Source organism: Lissotriton helveticus, chromosome 6, assembly GCF_964261635.1.
Source record: "Lissotriton helveticus chromosome 6, aLisHel1.1, whole genome shotgun sequence".
Taxonomy (NCBI): domain Eukaryota; kingdom Metazoa; phylum Chordata; class Amphibia; order Caudata; family Salamandridae; genus Lissotriton; species Lissotriton helveticus.
The window spans coordinates 1,996,706,749-1,996,731,308 of NC_136067.1; the positions used below are offsets into that span (position 1 = coordinate 1,996,706,749).

The following is a 24,560-nucleotide window of genomic DNA, read 5'->3' on the forward strand; positions in this document are numbered from 1 at the left end:
AACCCATTCACAGATGGGAAGGAGTCCTGAAGGGACCCCTCTCCAATGTGAATGCTGAAAAAACATAATGTTAGTTCAAATGTAACATTTACATTTTTTTTTAAACTCATCCACTTTCCCTTTCAGGACAATGGGCTGAATTTAAAAAAAACAATGATTGATTTATTTAAAAGCAGGCTCAGACATGGCAGTCTGCTGACCCCTATGCCACAATCCCTGTGATGCCTGTGAATCATAGTGGGTCAAACTTTGCGACCTACCTCAATAGTTTTTATGAAGTATGTCAAATTGTAACCCACTGCGATTCAATATTTTGATAACAGACCCAGTAGTTCATTGGTCGGTTCGCAAATTACCACACTGGTCGCAAAAATAATCATTGCAAGTTGCAAACAGCATTTTGCAACCAGTTCTTCATACACAGGAATCCTTAGAAAGAGTCTAACAAATCAACTCAGTGAAAGCCTTTGTTGAAGAAAGATTATTTACCTCAGTTTTTGATTTTTGGTTTCTCTAGTCCTGGGGGATACCTCTTAACCCCCTTAGTCCTCTGTCATATTTTTTTCTCCCCCACTCTTAGTTTCCCTTCCCCAATCCTATCATTTTCCTTCCTGCCTTTGTGCGCTCCCGGTTGCCTCCTCCCCATTTCATCGGTACCATCTTCATCCACTATTGCCATCCTGTAATTCTACAAATCAATACTTGAATTCTTACAATTCAAATATTAGTAGTAATTGTAAGAATTTGGTTTTTTATACAGTCCTTGGTTTCTACCCTGGAACCATTATTCCTTTTCCGCTGGACCAGACTATTTTCATTGAAAAAAGTATTTTGTCATTTTGGCATTTCCCAAGCATGAAGTTTCCTCATTCTCATTTTGTCAGTCTGACTGGTTTCATTTTGGATTTTCGTTAATATGATAGAATTCTATATAAATGAGTTCTACTACAGATAGCAGATTGTAGGACATCATTTCAAAATGTAACGCTTCACTTGGCACCTAATTTATTTTTTATTTTTTTGAGTGTCAATAATGCATGGTGGGTACATAATGAAAAATCATTGTAGGCCTTAACTCAGTTGCTGACTTTGCTTGTCTAAGCTTTTCCGCCAAAGGATGAAAGCTCCACATCAGAGGTTCCTAACCTGTGGTCAGGGGACACCTTAGGGACTGCCGATCCTACTCAAGGGGTCCACGACTGCTTGGAAAATTAAATAATTATTAAACTGCGTATGGAGAAGCAAAATGTGTCATTGAAATGTTTTAAATGTTTTGTAAATGTTTTGGAATCTGAAATTGGAGAATAAATATAAAGGATCTGATTTAAATGTTGGTGGGCAGGTTACTCCATCACAATGGTGCCGGATATCCCGTCCACCGAAATCTAATATCCATTATTTCATATGGGATTTAATTTCGACAGACAGGCTATCCATCACCATTGTGAGGGAGTAACCCATCCACCAACATCTAAATCAGGCACTAAGTCAATAACCCCAGATTGATTTGTGGGAACTTTGCATGGGCTTCAAACAGAGTACAGTAGGGACATTGAGTGACCTACACTTAATTTAGAAAATCTCTAATCTTCCTATTAAAATGAATATTTAAATTTCACTTTTAAATTTGTTTATGAACTAAATATTTAATCAATTGTTTATTTGCTTGATGAATGCTTGTTTTTGTGTTTTTTGTGTATTGTTTTGCGGTTCAAACCATAGAAAATTCTTAGGCTGGGATCCTTGGCTTCAATTATGGCTTGCTGGAGGTCCGAGATTCTATAATGATTCAGTTGTTGTCCCCTGGTTTCAGCAATAAGTAGGTGGGGTTCCAAAGAAGTAAAAAGGTTAAGAACCACTGCTCTTCATCTATGACTCATAAACATAAGGGGAATGTTGCAGTATAATTCTTTCATAAATTGTCCTGTAGTACCAAAAATGACAGTTGCCATCTTGTTGCCAAACACAGCTTTAGCAGTTTAAATATACAAAAGAAAGAAAATATACAAATTAGGTATCAAGTAAAGCATTACATTTTGAACTGATGCCCTACAGTCTGCTATCAGGAGTAGATCTCATTTATATAGAAATGTCAAAATGACAAAATACCTTTTCTATGAAAACTGTCTTGTTCAGTGGAAAAAGTGTAATGGTTCCGTCATAGAAACCAAGCACTGCAAAAAGAACTCCATAAAAATGTTGTTTTGAAAACCATAGTTCTGTCTAAACAAAGAGCCCTGGGGGAATTCGGAATGTATTGTACTTTTCTGAAATGCATAGCTTTCTGGGTTCATCCATGGATTTCTCACCTTTGCAACCATACACTGTAATGGAGAAAATAATGTATTTTTCCCTATCAAGCTTTCAGAAAACTTAGATGTGAGTGATTTAAGGAGCAAATGCTTTGCAACGTCCTTATTTTTTGTGAAAAAATATATATGCTTTTAGTGTCAGTATTTTTTTTCATTGTCCTTTAAAAGTGAATGTTTTCCATGCTTTGTTCCATACTTACTTTCTCAGAATGCTGTAGAGTTATAACTAACGAGAGAAAAACTTCTTAAGCTACATAATCAGGCAAAAACCGTGAAAGAACTGTAATGAATTGTTGATCAATGCAAGGAAACTGCCCCGCATATTTATTAAAGAGTTTGATGTCCATGCACAACGTAACGTGGCGCAAGAGCTTTTGGTGGCCCAGAGCTGCTTTATAAATCTAGACTAAATCAATGCAGCACAATTCGCTGCGTTACGTTACTCTGCCCCAGGGAGCCGTTCCATGGGTAGGGCGTGTGTGTTCCCACGCATACACCCATGGATTTTGATGCATTCCCAGATTTACCATTACTGGTAGACCTGGGAATTCATCAAAATGCAACGCCTTCCCAGGTGAGGCATAACTTGGAGAAATATCTTTATTTCTCCCTTTTGTTACTCTTTATACATGAAAGATGGAAAGAGGAACATGCCTCGGGGGTACTTTCCTGCACTAAAACAATCCTGCTTACCACACAGGCAACCTTGCACCATGATGCAAGGTTGCCTCTATTGGTGCTAGGCAGCACATTGTGCACCAGGCGAAGGAAAAGACAGGAATGCTTGCCCCTTCATGTTTGAGTCTTGCATGATGGGTCAGGAGTGGCAAGCAGTGTTCACGTTTCCAACCTGAGCACCGCCATGGGTTTGCAATAGTCTCACAGTCAGGCACAAATAGTAGGCAGGAGGTGAGGATATCACTTATGCAGGACTGGCAAGACACTGTAGGTGAGGTAGGTCAGCATTCTTATCCCAACATGCATACCACACCAGGGAGGACATGCACTTTGGCAATTGATCTGACTGTGATGTGCATCCAAGACTCAACAATGTTGTTTCCTTTTACTGGCCTGTGATCCTTACAGCTCCTTCACAGACGTTTGCCTGATCACATGGCTAAAATTCCACCTATTTTTTTGCAGGACTTGAAAAAGCTCCAAGCCTGCCCACAAACTTGGGGTAAAATAGGTGTTAGATCTGCAACTTTATAAATTCCAATTAGGTACTTGCACTTGAATAAGATAGAAGAAAATAAAGAGAGTATAATAAATTAACTTCACAAAAGTGAATTTCCAGTGCGTTAATTAATGTCAATCTCGATAATTCAGTTTTTTTTAAATGACATGTTAAGCCTTTGGCTACTTTACAATAATTTGTTGTTGTTGTTTGCTTTGAAATTGTTGTATACAACATCCAGTAGGTTAGTAGGCGCAACCAATGCTGTCACCAAATGCATATATACACCCACCAGATTTAATAAAAAAAAGTATATCAGCTATATAATGGGCCCCTGATCTTGGGAGACTAACTGTAAACTTATCACTTTTCTTGTGATCTGTGTGTTCCTATTTGTTTTATTAAGGGCTGTTGGATTTTCTGCAACAATACATGATTTTCCCTTATATCGTGTTTGTTCTTAATATGTCTTTTTTGAGCCAGACCGTAATACAGCCACCTTGAGAGATGCATTGGGCACCTGAACGCCTGCTGGGTAAAATATGACACCTTAGGAGAATCTTCTCACGCATAATGGAGTACTTATTGCTTTGAATTAACAGGTCTAGAAGGGCTGTATCTACAAAAACAATTCAGGTCTGTAACCTGGTTAAAAAAACTGAAATTGAACAGTTGCTAACGACCCAGCCTCTAGAGCCTTGGTTAAGGGAGAGGAGTGCAGAATATAGAAGCATGTACCCTCCTTGCTCCTTGTATCCTATCATGAACACACAGTAGAGTTTCTTCAAACCAGTATATCTTTTGCAAACTCCACGACACATTTCTAGAGGCAAGGTGAATTTTGATTCAGGCGGTGATTCTAAGATCCATGAAGAAAACTCAAATGCTTTACACTTACCTCTGCCATAGCATTCGATCCAGCGATGATCCTTGTCGTAGTTGCTAGTGGTGGCACACCACAAGGTAGTACGATCTTTTTTGGCGCAGCTTTCGTAGGTTACTCCTTTGAAGATGAATGGAAACACACAGTCTGGATTGATAGCTGCATTTGAAATATGGGGATCAAAAAAAGTAGACGAGTCAGGGTGTAAAGCAAGATAACTTAGAAAGTTGATTGCTGGCAACATCCCTAGTTTCCTCTATTAGAGCTGACCTCAGCTTCTGTATGATAACCCACAATACACATTGTCAGTCAGTATACTTAAGAAGTGCCTTAGATATCAGAGAGTTGTGTGTTACTTAGTCATGACATACTGTAACTTTGAAGTATGGGCCCTAACCATGCCCACATAGTACTTGTGCACTCAGCATTGCCACATGGTAGGGAATATTGCAGGAGGTATTCATCAGAGTCATCTGTTGAGAGGGTTATAACAGCACTTTCAAAATATATTTTGGCAAACATTTAGCCATGATTCGAAGCTGAGAGTTAAAGAATGATCCGTGAGCGAATGGTGTGCACCCTGTATGTTGTAATCAGAATATCAATGGAACAGAATATCGAGGATAAATTATCAAAACTGAATTATCAACAGGTACGCAAGCATATATTTTTCACACCTAACTTGACATATAAGTACCTTGGTGATGTATATCTTCAAGGAACTTAAATGTGGTGTTTGGACTAGTACATTTAAATTTCCCCATATGCACTTAACTTGTGATATTGTGTCCCTCAATATTCTGGCCACAATATTCTTTTAGGTCGATAGTCACAAAGTTTATATTCATTAGTGCAACTTGTGCAAATCAGACTTTGCTTAGAAATCAAAATACCTTTTCTGACCTACTTGGATGTCTTTGCTTTAGAGTGCTACTGAATCATTGGTATATCCTATGAGGATGTTAAGGACAGTTTTTCATTTGAACTTGTAAAATTGAAGTTAAGATAAAGTGGTCACTTTGTAAGGTTGTTCAGTGTGAGCTTATGGGGATTTACTGTTCATCTTCTACTACAATTGTTTTATTATGAAAATATCAGAGGTCCCTCATAACTCTTCTGAAATACCAAGTTGTGCTGAGGACTCTGTCAGAATATACCAAAAATCACTAAGGAATCTGTGATATCTGTGATTGCTATACAACTTTGACTGACTCACTTAAAGCTCTTTTTTAAAAATGATACACATTCAGTGTAGTAACCCACATAATTCACTGGTTTACTTAGAATTATGCATGTTATATTCACCAATCATAATAGACACTGAGAGCTCGGTCCCACATAATACACCAGGTCACTCAGAGTTCTAGTCCATCATTATTTTGCACACTATGCCATCTAATTTAGGACCCAGCAATATGCAAATCAGACTTGACCCTGCTCCATTGCTACAACCTTTTATCAGTTGCTTGTATTCGGGTTCAGGAAGGACTTGACTTGACAGTTTTGGCTGGACTGTTTCCACTGGAGCATGGTCAAGAATGATTGGCGTATATCTGGGTCTAAATTGAGGTGACATGGTGTTCAAAGTAAGCATGGATTGGGAGGCAGCTCCGAGTAATTACCAGTGGCTGAGATTGATTCAAGCATTCCACCCATCACTTTTTTATACTTTTATATGTTGCCTTAAGTGGGATGATTATGCCCAACATGGGTCCTGTGCACACTGGGTCACTGGAACCAATCATTCTCAGCTTATGAGACAATAAGAAAGGCAAAACTGGTCTTGGTTGCTGGTGTTCTAGTTTAGTAAGGACACGTTTGGCGGTTTGGGCTGGACTGATACCATTGGAGCAGGGTCAAGATTGATTTGCAGAAAGCTGGGTCTCAACTGAGGTGGCATGGTGTGTAAAATAAGGATTGATTGGGATGTTGCCCTGTGTAATTACCAGTGACCAGCCGCGGCCAGTAGTGGGAGTACCAGCCGGGCGGTGACGTGGGGAGGAGGAGGGGCAGGGTGGGGGGTAGTAATGTATGGATTACGGAGTTTAAAAGGTAAGTAAACATATAAATAAATAAATGAATTTCATTGCGTGCACTGCATCACCAAATGCGATGCAGTGCGCGCAACGAAATTCGTTTTATTTCAATAGATAAGATACATATGAGAAGAACAAACAATTACACAATAAACAAATACATAATTACATAAAATTAAAAATGGTGATGAATAGCATATTGGTTAAAAGGGGTAGTAGAACCCATTACACAATTTTTGCTAAAAAAGTATAAAATTTCAAAATCACAAAATGTGCCTTCATTTTTAAAATAAAAAAATGTCACAGCTCAGTACCTCACACATTAAAACCATTCTCATGTAAAGCCATAGAGCCTGTACAATGTTGCACGCTTAATCCAAACGACCCTAAGAAACATGGCCACACAACAAACTACTATCTGGGTAGTGTCATTCTGTAATATTCTGAACATTTCTCTGTGCACCGTAAAACCCACAAATTTGCACAAAGGAACAATCCATTTTGCCCGTATTTGTTTGTATAATGGACAGACTAAACAAAACATGAATGGGTGTTTCAGGACACTCATCACAACCTGGACACATATAATCTTTTTGCCCCTTTGTCTGTTGCCATCGACTGGCAAATGGTCTTATGGGTAAGGTACCACACCTAAATTGCAAATATAGTTTCCTAGCCAGCGGAGGAGAAATTTCATCAAAGGTACCTTCAAGGTACCTTCATAGGCGGCTAAAGGTTTCTGGTCAGATAAGTAACTCGTACACATCCTAATTTTGTTAACCGCCACATTTTCCCCAAAAAGTTCTTTACCAATCATGCACATGGTTTTAGGGTTTGTCCAACACTCATCGGTATTTTCCAAGTGTACTCAGAGGCCTAAAGGTCTTTAACTCCCTCACTGTAAGACTCAAGGGCAGGAATTGTCCATAACCTGTGCCAAATGATCAGCAGTCTACATTCAATATTATCTGCAGGAGAATTCTGAGTCTCCCATAAACTGTAACACCTTCCAGGGGTATTTCTTAGAAAAAGTAAAGACCATCATCCTGGAAATCAAGAATAGTATGGTGAATAGTGACACTATACATTCTGAGGCCCATAATCCTGCTCACTGCTCTATAGTACAGTTCCCTGAGCTGGATGAGCTAAGCCTAGAGCAGCTAATGGGTAAAACCAAATCTGGCTCCCCAGCGGACCCATGTCCCCCGAATGTTTCCCGTGTGGCACGGCCGCTACTGGAAGCTCGGATTATCTCTCTCCTCAATAGGTCCCTAGAAACAGGGTATTTACCAGGTGATCTCAAGGAGGCGCGAGTTAGACCCCTGCTGAAGAAACCAGGCGCAGACCCGGCTGTCCTGAAGAACTACAGGCCGATTTCCCAGTTGCCTTTCCTTGCAAAGGTCCTAGAGCAACACGTGCTGAAGTCCCTGTCCCTGTACCTCGAATCCCATGGCTTACTGCATGAGCGACAGGCGGGGTTTCGAGCACACCATAGCACCGAGCTAGTGATGCTCTCGGTACTAGACGAACTGAGAGGCATGGCTGACAGCAAAAAAACGAGCGCCCTGATCTTATTAGACCTGTCAGCGGCGTTCGATACCGTCAGCCATGACCTGCTCCTGGGAAGACTGGAGGCCTTTGGGATCAAAGGCTTGGCCGTTAAGTGGCTGCAATCCTTCCTTTCGGGAAGGACACAGAGGATACAACTAGGGGATTCGATAGCTGAGGTGGGGTTCTTAGAGTGCGGGGTACCACAGGGCTCCGCACTGTCCCCACTTCTGTTTAATCTCTACCTGCAGCCTCTGATTGCATCCTTGGCCGAGATGGGCTGTAGAGTCTTCAACTATGCTGACGACACTCAGCTTGTGCTGAGTATCGATAACACAGGGACAGCACAAATCCAAGCTCAAAACATCCTGAGGTATACCGTAGGGTGGATGACGGAAAACTTACTAAAGATCAACCCGGATAAGACCGAGGTATTGGTAATTCCATCTACCACCTCACCGTGGAGTGATCTGTACTGGCCTGCAGAGCTTGGAGTAGCCCCAAAGCCTAGTGCCAACGTAAAGAGCTTGGGTATCAAACTAGACTGTGATCTGTCAATGTGCAGCCAAATGTCCACCGTTGTTGGAACCTGCACGAACATCATCAGACAACTAAGAAAGCTAGTCCCCTTCCTCTCTCATTCTATGATGCGCTCAATTGTAGCAGCAACTGTCATCTCACGGATCGATTATGGGAATGCCCTGTATCTTGGCCTCCCAAAAATACTGACCAACAGACTTCAGGTCGTAATGAATGACGCGGCACGACTGATCTTCGGATTGCCCAGACGAACAAAGGCCTCCCCTCTACTTCAAAACCTTCATTGGCTCCCTGTTAAAGAGAGGGTTGAGTTTAAGAGCCTTTGTATAGCGCACAAGGCGATCTACGGCCATGCTCCGGCCTACATCAAAGCTCTTCTGGAAGTATACAACCCAAAGAGAATACTTAGATCATCGGATTCTCAGCTACTGGTCTGCCCCCGCTACAAATTAGTGACTAAGGGAGGGAGAGCCTTCTCTGTTCTGGCCCCCCAGTTATGGAACAAGCTGCCTGAGGGGCTACGCAGGGAGGTGAACCTCTTACGGTTCAGGAAATCACTGAAAACTCTGCTGTTCGGAAGAGCCCTGATCGCAATGTAGCCTTGTAGCTGTGTCTCTCTGAGGAGTGAGCCAAGTTATTGTAATAACATCGATTTCCAAGCGCTTAGAGACCTGCAGGTGATTGGGCGCGCTATAAATCTAAAATAACAATAACAACAATTTCCTTTTGGCCCATGTCTAAATAAAGAGGGGACAGTGTGTACAAGGAGGCAAATTAAATAAGGTTCTTAAAAAACGTTGCTCCACTATGGATAGGCCTTTAATGTGGGAGTAACCCCACAGCTCAGCTCCATAAAGAACCACCCCAAGGGCCTTCACATCATACATTTCCAATGCTGGACCCTTGCTGATATTATTTCCTGTGAATTTTACCTGTATGTGTTTTATGTTGAATTAGTATACATGGTCTTTTTCCACCTGTGGTGTCCAGATTGGGCTCTTGGTCAATTTAATCCCCAAGTACTCAAAGCTTGGTACCATATCTAAAAGTGTGTCAGCCACTAGCATCCTTCTCCAACAACTGTGTACTAAAAATCATACATTTGGTCTTGGAGCTCTTAAGCTCCAAGCCTCGATCCACACAGAACAATTGGAAAGAGTTCAGGAGCAGTTGCAAATCCTATTTTAGAGGCATCATACCCATCTTGATCTAGGAAGTCAATTACTCCATTTGTGTATAACATAAAAAGGGTGGGGGCCAAAACACACTCCTGGCGGACCACACGATCGACATGGATCTGGTCTGTCAGTGCCCCGTCCTTCCCTACCTCACCTGGGCAAATGTGTCAGCATACTGCCTCACAATATTATCCAGCAGAAGGGCCAGCAAACCCATCTCTTCAAGACCCTTCCATAGACTTGCTCAGGGCACTAAATCAAAGGCTGCTCGAAGATCGACAAAAACAACATACAGTTTGTCCTTGCCTATGATCTCCTTTCGCCAATACAAACTAACAAAACAAAAAATCTGATCAAGTGTACTCACATTATGTCTAAAGCCTGACTGCCAATCCGTAAGTATAGTCGCATCCCTGATCCACTCTTGTACATGAGTCAGTACCTGTTTGCAAAAATACTTTTTGCAGAGAATTGATGAGACTTATTGGCCAACAGTTGGTTGGGTTAGCCCTGTCCCCTTTTTTATAGATTGTAATAATTTCAGCTAGTTTCCAGGACGAAGGAATCTCCATACAGATTGTATTTGAAAGCAAGTTAATGCATGGCCCCCAGATTTCTGGGTTTGCCTTAAATAAATCCTTGGGCAATCAATCTGCCCACATAGCATGACCAGGAATAGAAGAGTTTATAGAGCAACATTTCTGTAAGGGTGAAAGACAAATCAGCAGCTTTCGAAATAACAGCAGATCAAGAAGTCTCTTCTCTCCTTGTCATCACATTTATGAGAATAGAGCAATTCTCAATAATGCATCCAATATTGTGGCTTGATAGAAATTCAAGGGACTTTCATACAGCTGGGTCTAAATAAAAATGGCATGGTGTGCAAAATAACAACGGATTGCAATGTGGCCCGAGTAATTACCAGTGGCTGAGATTAATTCTAGCATTCCTTCCATCACATTTTGTACACTTTAATACAGGACACGCTCTAGGGCTGCCTGGTGCCGAGCTCAAAGGCATTGTCTGTTTTAAAATATTTTACAGCAATAAAAGCACCCTTCAAAGTTCCTTGGGGCAGATTTACAAGTCCCTTGTGCCACTTTTGCGTCACTTTTCCCATGTTAAAAGTGACGCAAAAGTGGTGCAATGGGCTTGTAAATCTGCCCCCTTGTGTTTCTACCACATTTCAAACAACAAACAGTCAAGATAACTTTTTGCGATTAAGGTGCTTGCTGGAGAGAGATTGCAAAAACCACAGTTGATGGACGGAATGTAGAACAATGTCTTACATTCACCCCAGTACAAAGATCTGGGCCTAAATCCATCGTTTTTTTGCACTCCACACCACCCTATCGCCATGTCTTTCCTAGACCGGAATCAAGCATCCAAGGACCGGTTTCTGGCTATCAGGAGAGAGATGGCAGTTTTGTCTTAAGCAGTTTTGACACATGATAAAGCAGTGCATAGGGTTAACATGCTTGCTTCAAACAAGATGTACCATGCAAATCACACATTATTTTTTATGTAGATAGCCCAGTGGATTACTGCTTTCATCAGAGAGATCTTTTTGTTAGTAAAGCCAACTCAGACCACTGTAATATGTATTAAATCATGAGTTTGTGCTTCTCCAGACCAAGCACACATAAAATATACTGCCTACCAGTATGGATGATATAAGCTTACTACATCTTGTAGTCCTTGAATCAATGACATAATATTGATTACAAAAATCTTGATTTTCTAAAATATCAAAATTTGAATAATTTTATCAGAAACATCACTTCCCTATACTTTATTAAAAAATAAACAAATATCATTAACCAACATATTGTTATTAAAAATATGTATTTTTAATAATATTGATAACACAAATATGGTCTACAAAAATATTGTTACATTTAAGTAAACATAAAACAGTTGAAAAATAAAACAACACACAATATCAAAAACATGGCATATGGTATACCGATTTAAAAGTAAAATAAATATGCCAATTCTGTGCAAGCCAATTTTACCATTTTCAGGGAAGTGAGCACAAGGACTTTATCAATGGTCAGCAGTAGTAAAGTGCACAGAGTACTAAGGCCAACAAAATTGAAACTATTTTGGAGAAGGTGTTGGGTACGTAAGGGTTTACATTTACTATTCCCACTCCAACTTAAACAATTTTGGGGAAGGTGATGGGTCCTAAATGGGTCAAAAGTCTTATTCTCTCTCCAATGCAACACATTTGGTGAAGGTGTTCGACACTAAAGGGGATACATTTATGATACATACTTCAAAATAAAATATATATAAAAATGTGTTTTACAATAAACAAAACATTATTCAAAACAAAATCCTACCTAATAAATATTTCAAACTGGATAATCAAATTATAATATTAAATAAAAATGTATAATTAGATTTTTTTTATAAACTACAATAACTAGCAGAGAAACAAAATAGAAATAAACGTAAAATGAAATAATACTATACATATTCAAAAAAGTCACTTGAAAATATTATTAAATATGATACATGTAAAATAGCATACAACCATCGTAATATGTATAGCATAAATTCAAGTATTATTAAAAAAATAAATATGTATTTACTTCACAATCTTCAATGTTTTATATAGGGGTGGGCGCAGTGCTTCGCTCCATCCACGGTGTGTGCGTAGTGTTGCCTACTTCGCGATTCGCAAAGTAGGCGAAGTAGGCAACACTACACACACGCCATGGTGGAGTGAAGTTGCCTGCCACCCGCCCTCTTGTAAATGCCCTCCAATTGATTTAAAACATTGTTAAATGAATTAAAATGACTTACCTGACATGCGGCGTCCCGTGGCTCCCTCTTTTTAGTCTATCACGACTCCTTCTTCACAAATGCGCATGCGCGGTCACCAGCATGTCATTTCAGTCGTTTTAATTCATTCAACATTGTTTTAAACCATTTGGAGGGCATTTACAAGAGGGCGGTAGGGAACCAGGCAGCGCATAGTGGGGCTACGCAAATTGTGCAGGTGGGCGTAGATTTCCCCCCACTTTGTGGTACTTCGCGTAGCCCCACTATGCCCACTACACCCAGGGTTAGTTTTAAATAACAATAAAATATTTTTTTTTTAAAGATTGCATTACAAAAAGTCAATATTCAATGTGATATTTTAAATATATATGTATTTTATTATATAATATTTTGAATTTCAACGCAAGCATTAAACAAAGAAACACACATATGTATTAATACATGAGAATTTTTTTTTGATACTTACTATTTTATACAGCAATATTTAAAACAGCATTTATATTAATTGCTGAAATAAACCTAAACATTGCATTTAAATTACTTCAAAAAATTCAAACAAAATAGAAATTTAAATTTAAAAATGAATAAATATTTACAAAGAAAAAACATTCATATATTACAACTAATTTGTTTTCACTTTCACAAATTATGATTTGTTTAAATTAAAATTGAAAAATTAAGTTTCAAATATTCAAAAACTATTCAGTTATATACACACAAAAATACCGATGTCTTGCAGAACATGTACATACATTTAAACTTTATATTTACAAATGTATAAAACTAAATAATAAAACTATCATTTCATAAAATAATCAAGCATTTAAACAATTTACAAAAAATATATATTAGTGCGAATTTAAAATACAATAAAATGTATATTAACACATTTTTGCATTTTTATCATTCTTTTCCTCTAAAAACCCAACATCTGAATTCTATACCTTAATTACATATAAATCAATGGTAAACATTATGAAAATATATATTTAAATAATTTGACGCATTTGTTAAATTTACTAAGAAAATTGACAAAACTTAACATAAACTAAAAAAAAACATTAAAAAACATAAATTAACCCATAACAAAATTATTATTTGCAATTATTTTTTCAAAAACTATGGGGCTGATTATGATGGCCAAAGGACTTAAGTCCTGGGAATTGGGACTGGTCAGCTGTATGGCAGCAGTCCTGCACATGTAATTACAATGCGACCGCCACTGTGGCAGTCCCATTGTGCGTTTTTACTATTGTGGTGGGTGCTGCTGGCTGCATCTTGTGCATTTCTCTGCATTAAGTGGCAGGCACCAAGCGGTGCCTGCCACGTGGTGCAGGGAAATGTAGGGGTCACCATAGGTGCCCCCAAGTACAAAACAGAAGTGCCTATGCATCCTAATCTGGTGGGTGGAGAATGGCCGTACTATGGCAGTGAACCTGCCACCGGCATCATAATCCCGCCCTATATTTTTAACAAAGATATCATAAACAAAACTTAAAACATCATCATCTTTATTTCAGTTTGAAGAACCATAAAAGCAAATAATAATAATAATAATAATAGGAGATTTATAAAGCGCCTGGCTGCACAACTGTGTATCCCCACGCTAATTGCCTACAAGACTAACCGAGAAAAGATAAGGGACGGTCAGAAAAGACAGTTATTAAGGAAACAGGTAAGTTTTAAGTTTAGCTCTAAAAAGCGTTTCTGAAGGTTCCATTCTTAGATGGGCAGGCAAAGCATTCCAATGTTTTACTCCAAGGTAGCGAAACGAGCGGCCACCTATTTTCGCTTTATGGACACGGGGGATTTTGAATTGTGACATTCCTGAGGACCTAAGGTCTCTGATTGGGCGGTGAATAGTCAATAGATCTCTTAGATAAGTGGGACCTTTGTTGTGGGCTATCTTATGGGCATAGCAGAGGCCTTTGAATTTAATTCTTTCCCTAACAGGGAGCCAATGTAATTTGGACAAAGCTGCCTTGGCGGATGTTCTTTTGGATAAGCCCAGTACCATGCGCGCGGCCGAATTTTGTAAGCATTGAAGCTGGTGAAGATGTTTTTGGTTCAGTCCTAATAGGAGAACGTTCCCATAGTCCAAATGGGGTGTAATTAGCGCATGTACGATGGTTTTTCTGGCTTCAGTGGGAATGAGATCAATGATTTTTTTTAAAATTTTTAACGTGCCGATGCATTTGCCTATTATTTTGTGGACATGAGATTTTCCTGACAGATCAGAGTCGATCATAATTCCAAGGTTTTTCACTTTTTCGACAGGGTGAGGGCAGTCGCCCAAAGTAGTGGGCCACCAGGTCTGCGACCATAGAGAGACTTTATTTCCTACTACCAACACCTCTGTTTTATCTCCATTCAGCCGGAGGCAGTTGTTATCCATCCACATGGCGACAGCCGCCATACAATTCGAAAAATTGGAGGCGTATTTCTCGGTGTCAGGGGTGAGCTTAAACATAAGCTGGGTGTCATCGGCGTAACTGACAATGCCCACCCCGAAGTTCTCTACGACCCGAGCCAAGCGCTCCATATAGATATTGAACAGGGTGGGGCTCAAACTGGAGCCCTGTGGAACCCCATGGCTCGCGTTACGAGAAGATGATTTAAAGGGTGGGCAGTGTATCTGAAAAGATCTTTTCGTAAGAAAGATTTAATCCATGCCAAAGCATGTTCTTTTACTCCGATGTCTGAGAGTCGGGACAGCAGCGTGGCATGAAGCACAGTATCAAAAGCTGCGCTTAAGTCTAACATGACCAACGCTGCTGTCTCCCCCTCGTCCACCATCCTACGGATATATTCCGTGGAATACAAAACAGCTGATTCCGTGGAATAGTTGGCTCTAAATCCGGATTGAGTAGGGTGGAGTGTGTTTTCTGATTCTAAAAAAGCCATCAGTTGTTTATTTACTACTTTTTCAATTATCTTGGCACATTGTGGCAAGAGAGAAATTGGCCTGAGATTTTGAAATTGAGTAACCGGAATATTGGTTTTTTTTTTTAGAGGAATAACGTGAGCAGTTTTCCAAGCTTCCGGGACAAAGCATTCTTTAAAAGAGAGGGTTATCATCTGACTTATTTGATCCATAAGTAAATGGTCCATGATGTCCTTACTTTTTTCTAGAGGACACACATCGTTAGGGGAGCCAGAGTGGATACTGTTGATTATGCCAGACAGGTAAGCTTTGTCAGGAGTATTAAATTGGGTAAGGAAGGTTTTTTGAGGGGGGAGTGCTGCCTTTCCCAAAGTAGAGGGAGTGGGGAAGGTTGCGTGAATTTTCTCTACTTTATTGACAAAGAAATCCGCTATTTGCTCGCATAACTCGTTTGAGTAAGTGTCCTGAGTATCTAATCTAGAAGTGTCTGTCAGTTCCTTATAAATCCGGAATAGTTCTTTTGTTGGGTTGGTGGTTTCTTCAATTCTGCTCTGATAAAAAATACTTTTTTCCTCTCTTATTAATTTCTGATAGGATTTTAATTCCAACTTATAGGTTTCCTTAAGTTCCGTAGAATAATTTTTTCGCCATTTCCTTTCAATCGTTTTACAGCGGGCTTTAGCTGTTTTTAATTTTTCTGAGAACCAAGGTTCAGATTTTAATAAGAACAAAAGCACACACACAGAGGCTTGATGAACTCAACTAAACTATGAGTGATTTCTAAGCAACATTAAACAGACTAAATTTCAGAGATTAAAAAAAAACTGTAATATTTTTACAAATGAATGGGTTTACCCTTACATTATGGATGATTATATCATGTCATTGAGGAGCCTGCACTATAATACCAACAGTGATAGATCAGACCCGAGGTGTATTAGTTTAGAGTCCAGTTCAGGTGCACATGAGAACCACAGGGGCAAGAGGAATTAAAGAAGGGCCATATGTCCCATGTAATACTACTCCACAATACAGAAACGAGTTACACAAATAAATACAATCTTATCTAAATTAGAGATAGACATAGATGCAAATCAAGTTAATTAGTTTTGGAAGTTTAGAACATGCCTCCCCAGATTCTCTTTACTTTAATCATTGCTTTCACTCCTCTTTTCCTGGCGAGAGATAGTTCCATATGATGTATCTCTTTAACCAAACACCACCATTCATTCGCGTTGGGTGCTTGATCAGCAATTCCAAGCTCTAGCCAGTACTAGCCTTGCGCATGCCAGCACTATAAAGATTAAATCTTGAAAAGGTAGGATTGGGTTGTATACCTATCAGAATCATTTCAGATGTTAAAGGTACATCAATTAGCAATTTCAATCTCAGTATCTTTCCTATACTGTCCCAAAACGGAACTAGCGCAGGACAAAGAACCAACATGTGTTCTAAATCAGCAGCCAGTAGATGGCATTTTGGGCATTTAGTTCGATCATTAAAGGTATTATTCAGGGACCATTTACTTATTTGTAGAGGGGTGTAATAAAGTTGGCATATTGTTTTATCTGCTTGCAGTTTTAAGCTTGAAGAATGAACTAGCGTGTCAATTTTCTTTAAAGAGTATGATATTTCATTCGAGGTAATACCTATGGGAGAACGTAAGGCCCATTTCTCTGCTATTTTTGGACGCTCATCTTGTTTATTTTCCGTAAGACACTTATATCCCTCACTAATAGTTATTTTTTGGTTTTCCTCTCCCTTGTATAAGCAGTGCCAGAAATCCGAGTCCAGAATCTCTTTCAGTTTTAATTTTCTTACAAGGAAGTCACGAATTTGTACATCTTTAAAATAAGTGTGTTCTGGTAATTTGTATAATAGCCTTAATGTTTCAAACTCCAAAAAACCTGAGGAGCCATAAAGATCCCCAAGTTTCAGAATACCTTGACCCGTCCATATTTTACACCCGGAGTCGGAAAAGATGCTGGGTAATCCTGGGTTGTTCCATAGACGTAAAAGAGGATGATAAAATGACAGCTTATTATGATTCATAAGTATCCTCCAGATGTTAATGATGTCCTTTGCGGTCTTGAACCTCACTCTTTTGAAGTAGTTTGGGTCATTACTTCTAGCCAAAAACTGCAAGCAATCTGGCCCCAGCATAAATTGATGAAAAAAAATATGGGTTGCTGGAATTAAACAAGCTCTGTAGCCGCCCCATAAATGATGCCAAATAATATAGTCGGAAATCTGGGAAATTAAGCCCTCCCTTTATAAATGGGAGTTTCAGAGAGGAAAGTGCTCTTCGGTTCTTTTTATAACCCCAAATGAAGCTGCCCAATATGCCATCTAGTTTTCTAAAGAAAACTGTGTTTATTTTCAGGGGTATACATCTGAATAAGTATATACATTTTGGCAAGATGTTCATTTTAATAAGGTTCATTCTCCCGATAAGATTTAATGGTACCTTATGCCACTTTTTAAGGAGGGTCTCGGTTTCTTTTAATAAAGTATCATAGTTCAGTATAATAATTTCCCTTATATTAGATGTTAGTTTGATGCCGAGGTAAGTAGCAGCATAGCATACTCCCATCACAGGTATTGGCGGTTTATAGTTGGCTATAATTTGGGTTTTATCTAGGTTTAACTTATAACCCGAAACTTTTCCAAAGATTTTAGCCTCTTTAACTATACCTAACATGGATTCCGTCACATCACTAGTATAGATTGCCAGATCATCGGCGTATGAAGTTATTTTAAGAGAGTTTGCCCCAAATGTAAATGGTTTTATCATAATTTGAAGCTGTATGGCATTAATAAAAGGTTCCATAGAGAGTGCAAATAAGAGGGGTGATAAAGGGCAACCCTGCCGAGTTCCTCTTCTTATGGGAAATTTAGTGGAAAGTAGGCAATTGTATCCAATTAATGCATTAGGTAAATAATAAAGTGCTTTTATCTTTGTAATGAATTTACTCTTAAACCCCATTGCTTTCAAAACTGACCACAGGTTATCCCACCCCATTCGGTCAAAAGCTTTTTCAGCGTCAAGTAATATAATACCGAGTTGGGTGGAGTCAGCTGCGGCCATGTCAAGCACTGTGATGGCCGTATTTACATGTTGCGTCGTATCTATACCTACTACAAAAACCATGCTGATGTTTGCTAACCAAACTCGGCATTATAGGGGACAGTCTCAAGGCTAGTAATTTGGCAAACACCTTGGCATCAGCATTAATCAAAGAGATTGGGCGGTAAGATCCGCATTCCGTAGGATTTTTTTTTTTTTTCAAAAAAAATATAATTTTGGCGGTGTTCCAAGATGGTGGGGCCCCATCATCAGTAACAATCTGATTAATAACCAAACAAAGTACAGGCACGAGTTCCTCTCATAATAATTTATAAATTCCAATAGGAAGGGTGTCATCTCCGGCAGCCTTTCCAGATGGAAGGGAGAAGATAGCTAATTTTAATTCTTCCTCAGTATAGTCTTTTTCTAGCTCTTCCATACCTATCGAATCGTTAAAAAATGTTTTGTCTCGCAGCGCAGCGTAATTCAGCTAAGTTCAAGCTTATCTTTGTTTACATTTTTAAGAGCTCCTGAACTTTCTTTTCTAGCAATCTCCGCCAGGTGTTCTTCTAGCCCTCTAATTCCTGAGATTAAGCATTGAGTCTCTGTTTTCTGATTTAAATTCTGCTGAATTATATATTGCTGAGCAAGTCCTCTAATACTGTCCTTGCAACAGTCCCAAACTAAAGTGATTTTAGTCAAATCAATATTAAACTCTAAAAATTCCTTTATGTGAGCTTTCAGTAGAGGAATGAATGTGTTATCAGATAAAAGGTGTCTGGGGAAAGAAAATAGCCTGGGTTCTTTCTTTGAAGGAAGTACCTTAAAAATTACCATTATAGGATTATGATCCGACGTCACCTTTGGGCAGATCTCCATTTTACAGCCGTTGATGATTTGGCTCGTTGCCCATGCCATATCTATACGGGAGTACGTTTTATGAGGTATCGAATGGTAGGTGTATCCCGCCAATGTAGGGTATAGCTGTCTCCAGACATCTTTTAATTTATGTATGCGGGCCAACTCTAAAATAGATGCCCTAGTTTTACACATTCGCTGTGAGGGGGTACTCTTGGTCGTATCTATCGCATAGTTTATAACACAGTTGAAATCCCCCATGATTAATATCTCTCCCTCCCACCCTAATAGTTCTATATTCAAACGATCAAAAACTGCAGCATCATCATGATTGTACCCATATACGGTGTATTTAAAAGCTGATACCGTAATTTGAGCGATGACCCATCTACCCGCTTTGTCAGATGCAACCCTATTAACCTCAACCTTGAATGTTTTCTTCCTTAGTATAGCTACCCCCCGTATCGAGGCATTAAGAGATGTGCTATTTATCAGCTCATACCCCCCTTGCACCAGCATTTTCCTATCACGATATCTTATATGTGTTTCATTTAGCAGTGCCAAGTGAGGGTTATACATCCTTAACTCTTCGTATACAAGCTGTCTTTTATTCCTATTATTAAGCCCTGATACGTTCCATGCAAGACAGTTAACTTGGCACATTTCTTAATTCAGAAAATCTGCAATGCTATAAACATTATTTATACAAACATATGGACAGTATGTAATTTTAATGTTCCAACGATGTAGACCTGATGGAACTAAATTGACAACATTAATTAAAAATGTTGTGGCTTGTCCTTCAACAACATCAGGACATTACACAGCTTATTTAAAATGTCAAAAAGGATGGAAACACTGAAATGATAGTCAATTGACTTTCAAACAACGTTTGCCTTCTGAGTTACAAAATTCTTACCTAGTGTTCTTACAACCGAAATTTTAGGGAAGGTAATTGGTCTATGAAGATTGCAGCAGCTAATAAAACTTAGTTTGCTGTTCAAAATTAGTTTCTGAGTGAGAGTGATCAAGATAATAAAAAACATGTAGTTCTCATAGAGGTAGTATATGTATATTACATAGTGTGTGCTGTGAGTATTATAGAAAATATTAATAAAAAATAAGCTAGAGTTGGAAATAAAACTATTGTTTCATAATGTAAAAGATGTTGGAGCTTTTCTTTCAGAAACTCGGGTAAATGAGAAATTAAGAATACTCTTGACTAATTTCCAAAGAAAAGGACATTTCATATACTATTTGGCCTCGTGGAAAAGTACATGGCTCAAAAGTGAGTTAAGATATGTTTTTTCTAAATTTTACAATATTTATTGAAATGTATAGGTTTTTTAAACACAATCATTTTGATTGTTTTTTTTTTTTGCCCGCTGGTATATGATTAGTAGTATTGAAGTCACTGTTTTAAGTGAAATTCAATATATTCTGAGAACAGCAAAAATAAACCATATAACATGTTGTACAAATTATTTTGTATTTTGTATTATCAAATATATATTATTCTCCCCTTCTCTTATGCTCAGTCACCTATTTCCACCCTCTGTCACTCCTTTTAAGTCACCCTCACTGGCCTTCTCTCACTCTCCCTCACCTCCCTTCCCTTATTCCACTTTCCTCACTTATCCTCATTCTCCATTCCTTCACTGCCCTTTACCTCTCTCCCATCCACCACTTTCCAGCTCTTAGTCACTCTACTTCACTCTCCCTCCCCTTCTTTTCTTTCTTTGCTTCCTGAATAATTCCCGTTGTCTCACTAACCTTACTCCACTTCACTCACTCCTTCTTTCACTCCCTCTGTCCTCTCACATCCTCACTCCCCTTACCTCACTCCCTCTCTCTTAGCCTCACTCTCTCGGTCCCCTCACTCTCTCACTCCTCTTCCATGACAATCACTCTCTATACCTCACCCACACTCCCTCACTTACCTTTCTTTGCTCCCTTACTCAGTTATTTTCTCTCACTCTTTCCTTCACTACCTCCATGTTCTCACTCCCACAGTCTCCTTGTCTTATAATCACTCGCCTTTATCCACTCTCTATCACTCCTCTTTCCTCAACCTCACTACCCTTCTTTCAGTCTACATCACCCCCGTTCCCTTACTCCACTTCCCTCAGTTATTTTCATTCCTCATGTTTACTGCCCTTTCCCTAACTCCCCTCCCACACTCAACTTCTTTCAGTTTCCTTTCTCCATCCCTTGAGTCTCTCACTTCTCTTTTGTCTCGCTCGCTCCCTATAACTCACTCAGACTCTCTCACTTACCTTTCTTTGCTCTCTCACTCAGTCTCTTTCTGTCTCTCTTTCTTTCACTACCTCTATGTCTTCACTCCTTCACTCCCCTTGTCTCATGCTCACTTGCCTTTATCCTCCCTCTATCTTCCCTCTTTCCCCAACCTCACTGCTCTTCACTCACCCTTCCTCACTCTTGTTACCTTACTCCGGTTCCTTCAGTTATCCTCATTCATCATCCTTAACTCCCCTTTCTCTTTCTCTCCTCAAGCACTCATCTTTTCACAGTCCCTTTGCTTCACTTCTCTTCCCCTTCTTTCCTTTCTTTGCTCCCTCAGTCATTCCCCTTCACTCACTCACCTAACTCCCCTTTATTCACTTTTTTTCTCACTCCCTCTATTCACTCATGTTCTCACTTGTCTTCCCTCTGTTACCCTCATTTCCATTGTCCCCTCACTGTCTTACGACCCTACATTCACCCTCACTCATATTCCATCCCTCAATGTCATGAATCCACCATCAATCACTCCTGCTTCCCTGTCACTCACTCCCCTTTCTTTACTCGCCTTTCTTTCTTTAGTTTTCCTAATGCACATTCCTTTACAAACTTACACACTTTCACTTCATTTCTCTCTCTTTCTCTTGTTCTCTGTCACTGAATGTATCCATGACATTTTCCTCTTAGTAATTTGCTTTCCCTCTATTTCTTTTTCACTCTCTCTAACTTTCACTATTCCTTTGTTTTCCTTTCTGAGTCCTTCACTCCTACTTTATCTCTTACTACCCTTTTATGACTTTTAATCTCCTGCTTTTTCTCTTGTATTGTAAAATATATATTATAAATATTATAACTTACTTTTTTTCTCTCCCACAGATATTACATTTATTGAAAATATGTAAGTAAGTTTACATTACTTCTAAGGTAAGTTTGACATACAAAATTTAGTTTGTTAACACTCTTTTCCTTAACCTCACTACTGATCTCTCACCCACCCACACCCCCGTTCCCTTACTGCGCTTCCCTCACTTATTCTCAATCCCCATGTTTACTCCCCTTTTCCTCACTCCCCTCCCACACTCACCTTTACTGTCACTGTTTCCTTCAGTACCTCTATCCCTTCTCTTCCTCACTCCCTTTGTCTTACCCTCACTCACTTTTATCCACCCTCTTTACTCATGCTCTCTGACGTTCTTTCACTTCCATTCTTTTAGTTTGGTTCCCTCACTACCCCTCATTCCCTATCTTTTTCTCCCTTTCCCTTTACTTTCATCCCCCACTCACCTTCTCTCAGTACCTATGCTTCAGTCCTCTTCCCCTCTATTCCCTTCATTTGCTTACTCACTCATTCCCCTTACCTCACTCACCTTACTCCACTTCACTCACTCTTTCTCTCACTACCTCTGTCCTGTCACATACTCATTCTCCTTCCTTCAATCCCTCTCTCTTAGCTTCACTACCTCCATCCCCTCACTCTCTCACTCCTCTTCTGTCACGTTTACTCCCTATAACTCAGCCACACCTCCTCACTTACCTTTCTTTGTTCTCTCACTCAGTCCATTTCTGTCTCTCTTTCTTTCACTACTTCTGTGTCCTCACTCCTTCACTCCCCTTGTCTCATGCTCACTTGCCTTTATCCTCCCTCTATCTTCCCTCTTTCCTCAACCTCACTGCTCTTCACTCACCCTCCCTCACCCTTGTTCCCTAACTCCGGTTCCCTCAGTTATTCTCATTCATCATCCTTAATTCCCCTTCCTCTTTCTCTCCTCAAGCACTCACCTTTTCCCAGTCTCTTTGCTTCACTTCTCTTCTCTTTCTTTCCTTCCTTTGCTCTCTCAGTCATTCCCCTTCATTCACTTACCTAACTCCCCTTTACTCACTCTTTTTCTCACTCCCTCTATTCTCTCATATTCTCACTTATCTTCCCTGACTCCCTCTCTGTTACCCTCATTCTCATTGTCCCCTCACTGTCTTACGACCCTACATTCACCCTCACTCACATTCCATCCCTCAATGTCATGAATCCACTATCACTCACCCCTGCTTCCCTGTCACTCACTCTCCTTTCTTTACTCCCCTTTCTTTCTGTAGTTTTCCGAATGCACATTCCTTTAGTATCTTACTCACTTTCACGTTATTACTCTCTCCTTCTCTTGTTCTCTGTCATTGAATGTATCCATATCAGTATCCTCTTAGTAATTTACTCTCCCTCTATTTCTTTTTCACTCTCTCTGACCTTCACCATTCCTTTGTTTTCCTTTCTGAGTTCTTCACTCCTACTTTATCTCTTACTACCCTTTTATGACTTTTAATCTCCTGCTTTCTCTCTTGTATTGTAAAATATATATTATAAATATTATAACTTAATTTTTTTTCTCTTCCAGAGATATTAAATTTACTGAAAATATGTAAGTAAGTTTACATTACTTATAAGGTAAGTTTGACGTACAAAATCTAGTTTCTCAACACTCTTTTCCTTAACCTCACTACTCTTCCCTCACCCATCCACACCCTCGTTCCCTTACTGCGCTTCCCTCACTTATTCTCAATCCCCATGTTTACTCCCCTTTTCCTGACTCCCCTCCCACACTCACCTTCTTTTAGACCTTTTCCTTCATTCTCTTCCTTTTCCTTCGCTCCTTCACTCTTTTCCCTTCCCTTACTCTCCTTACTCTACTTCACTAACTCCTTCTCTTACTCCCTCTGTCCTCTTACTTCTGCACTCCTCTTCTCTCATTCTCTCTCTGTTAGCCTTATTCTCTGTGTCCTCTTAGTCTCTCACTCCTCTTCTGTCACGCTCACTCCCTAAAACTCAGACACACTCCCTCACTCACTTTCTTTCAGATCTCCTGTTTTACTTCCCTTCCTATCTCTTCCCTTCCTTCGCTCCTTCACTCTTTTCCCTTCTCTTACTCTGCTTAATACACTTCACTAACTCCTTCTCTCAATCCCTCTGTCCTCTTACTTACTCACTCCCCTTCTGTCACTCTCTCTGTGTTACCCCCATTCTCTCCGTCCTCTTAGTCTCTCACTCCTCTTCTGTTAC

At 39.5% G+C, this 24,560-nt stretch overlaps 1 protein-coding gene across 1 annotated transcript in view; it reads right to left on the bottom strand.

The window, feature by feature from the left end:
- LOC144761997 (fucolectin-like) overlaps positions 1 to 24,560 on the bottom strand; it is a 1,241,072-nt gene that overhangs the window by 245,189 nt on the left and 971,323 nt on the right. Inside the window, exon 4 of the mRNA XM_078647164.1 lies at positions 4,388 to 4,531. Coding sequence (XP_078503290.1) covers positions 4,388 to 4,531 — 144 coding nt within the window. The remainder of the gene's footprint in view (positions 1 to 4,387; positions 4,532 to 24,560) is intronic.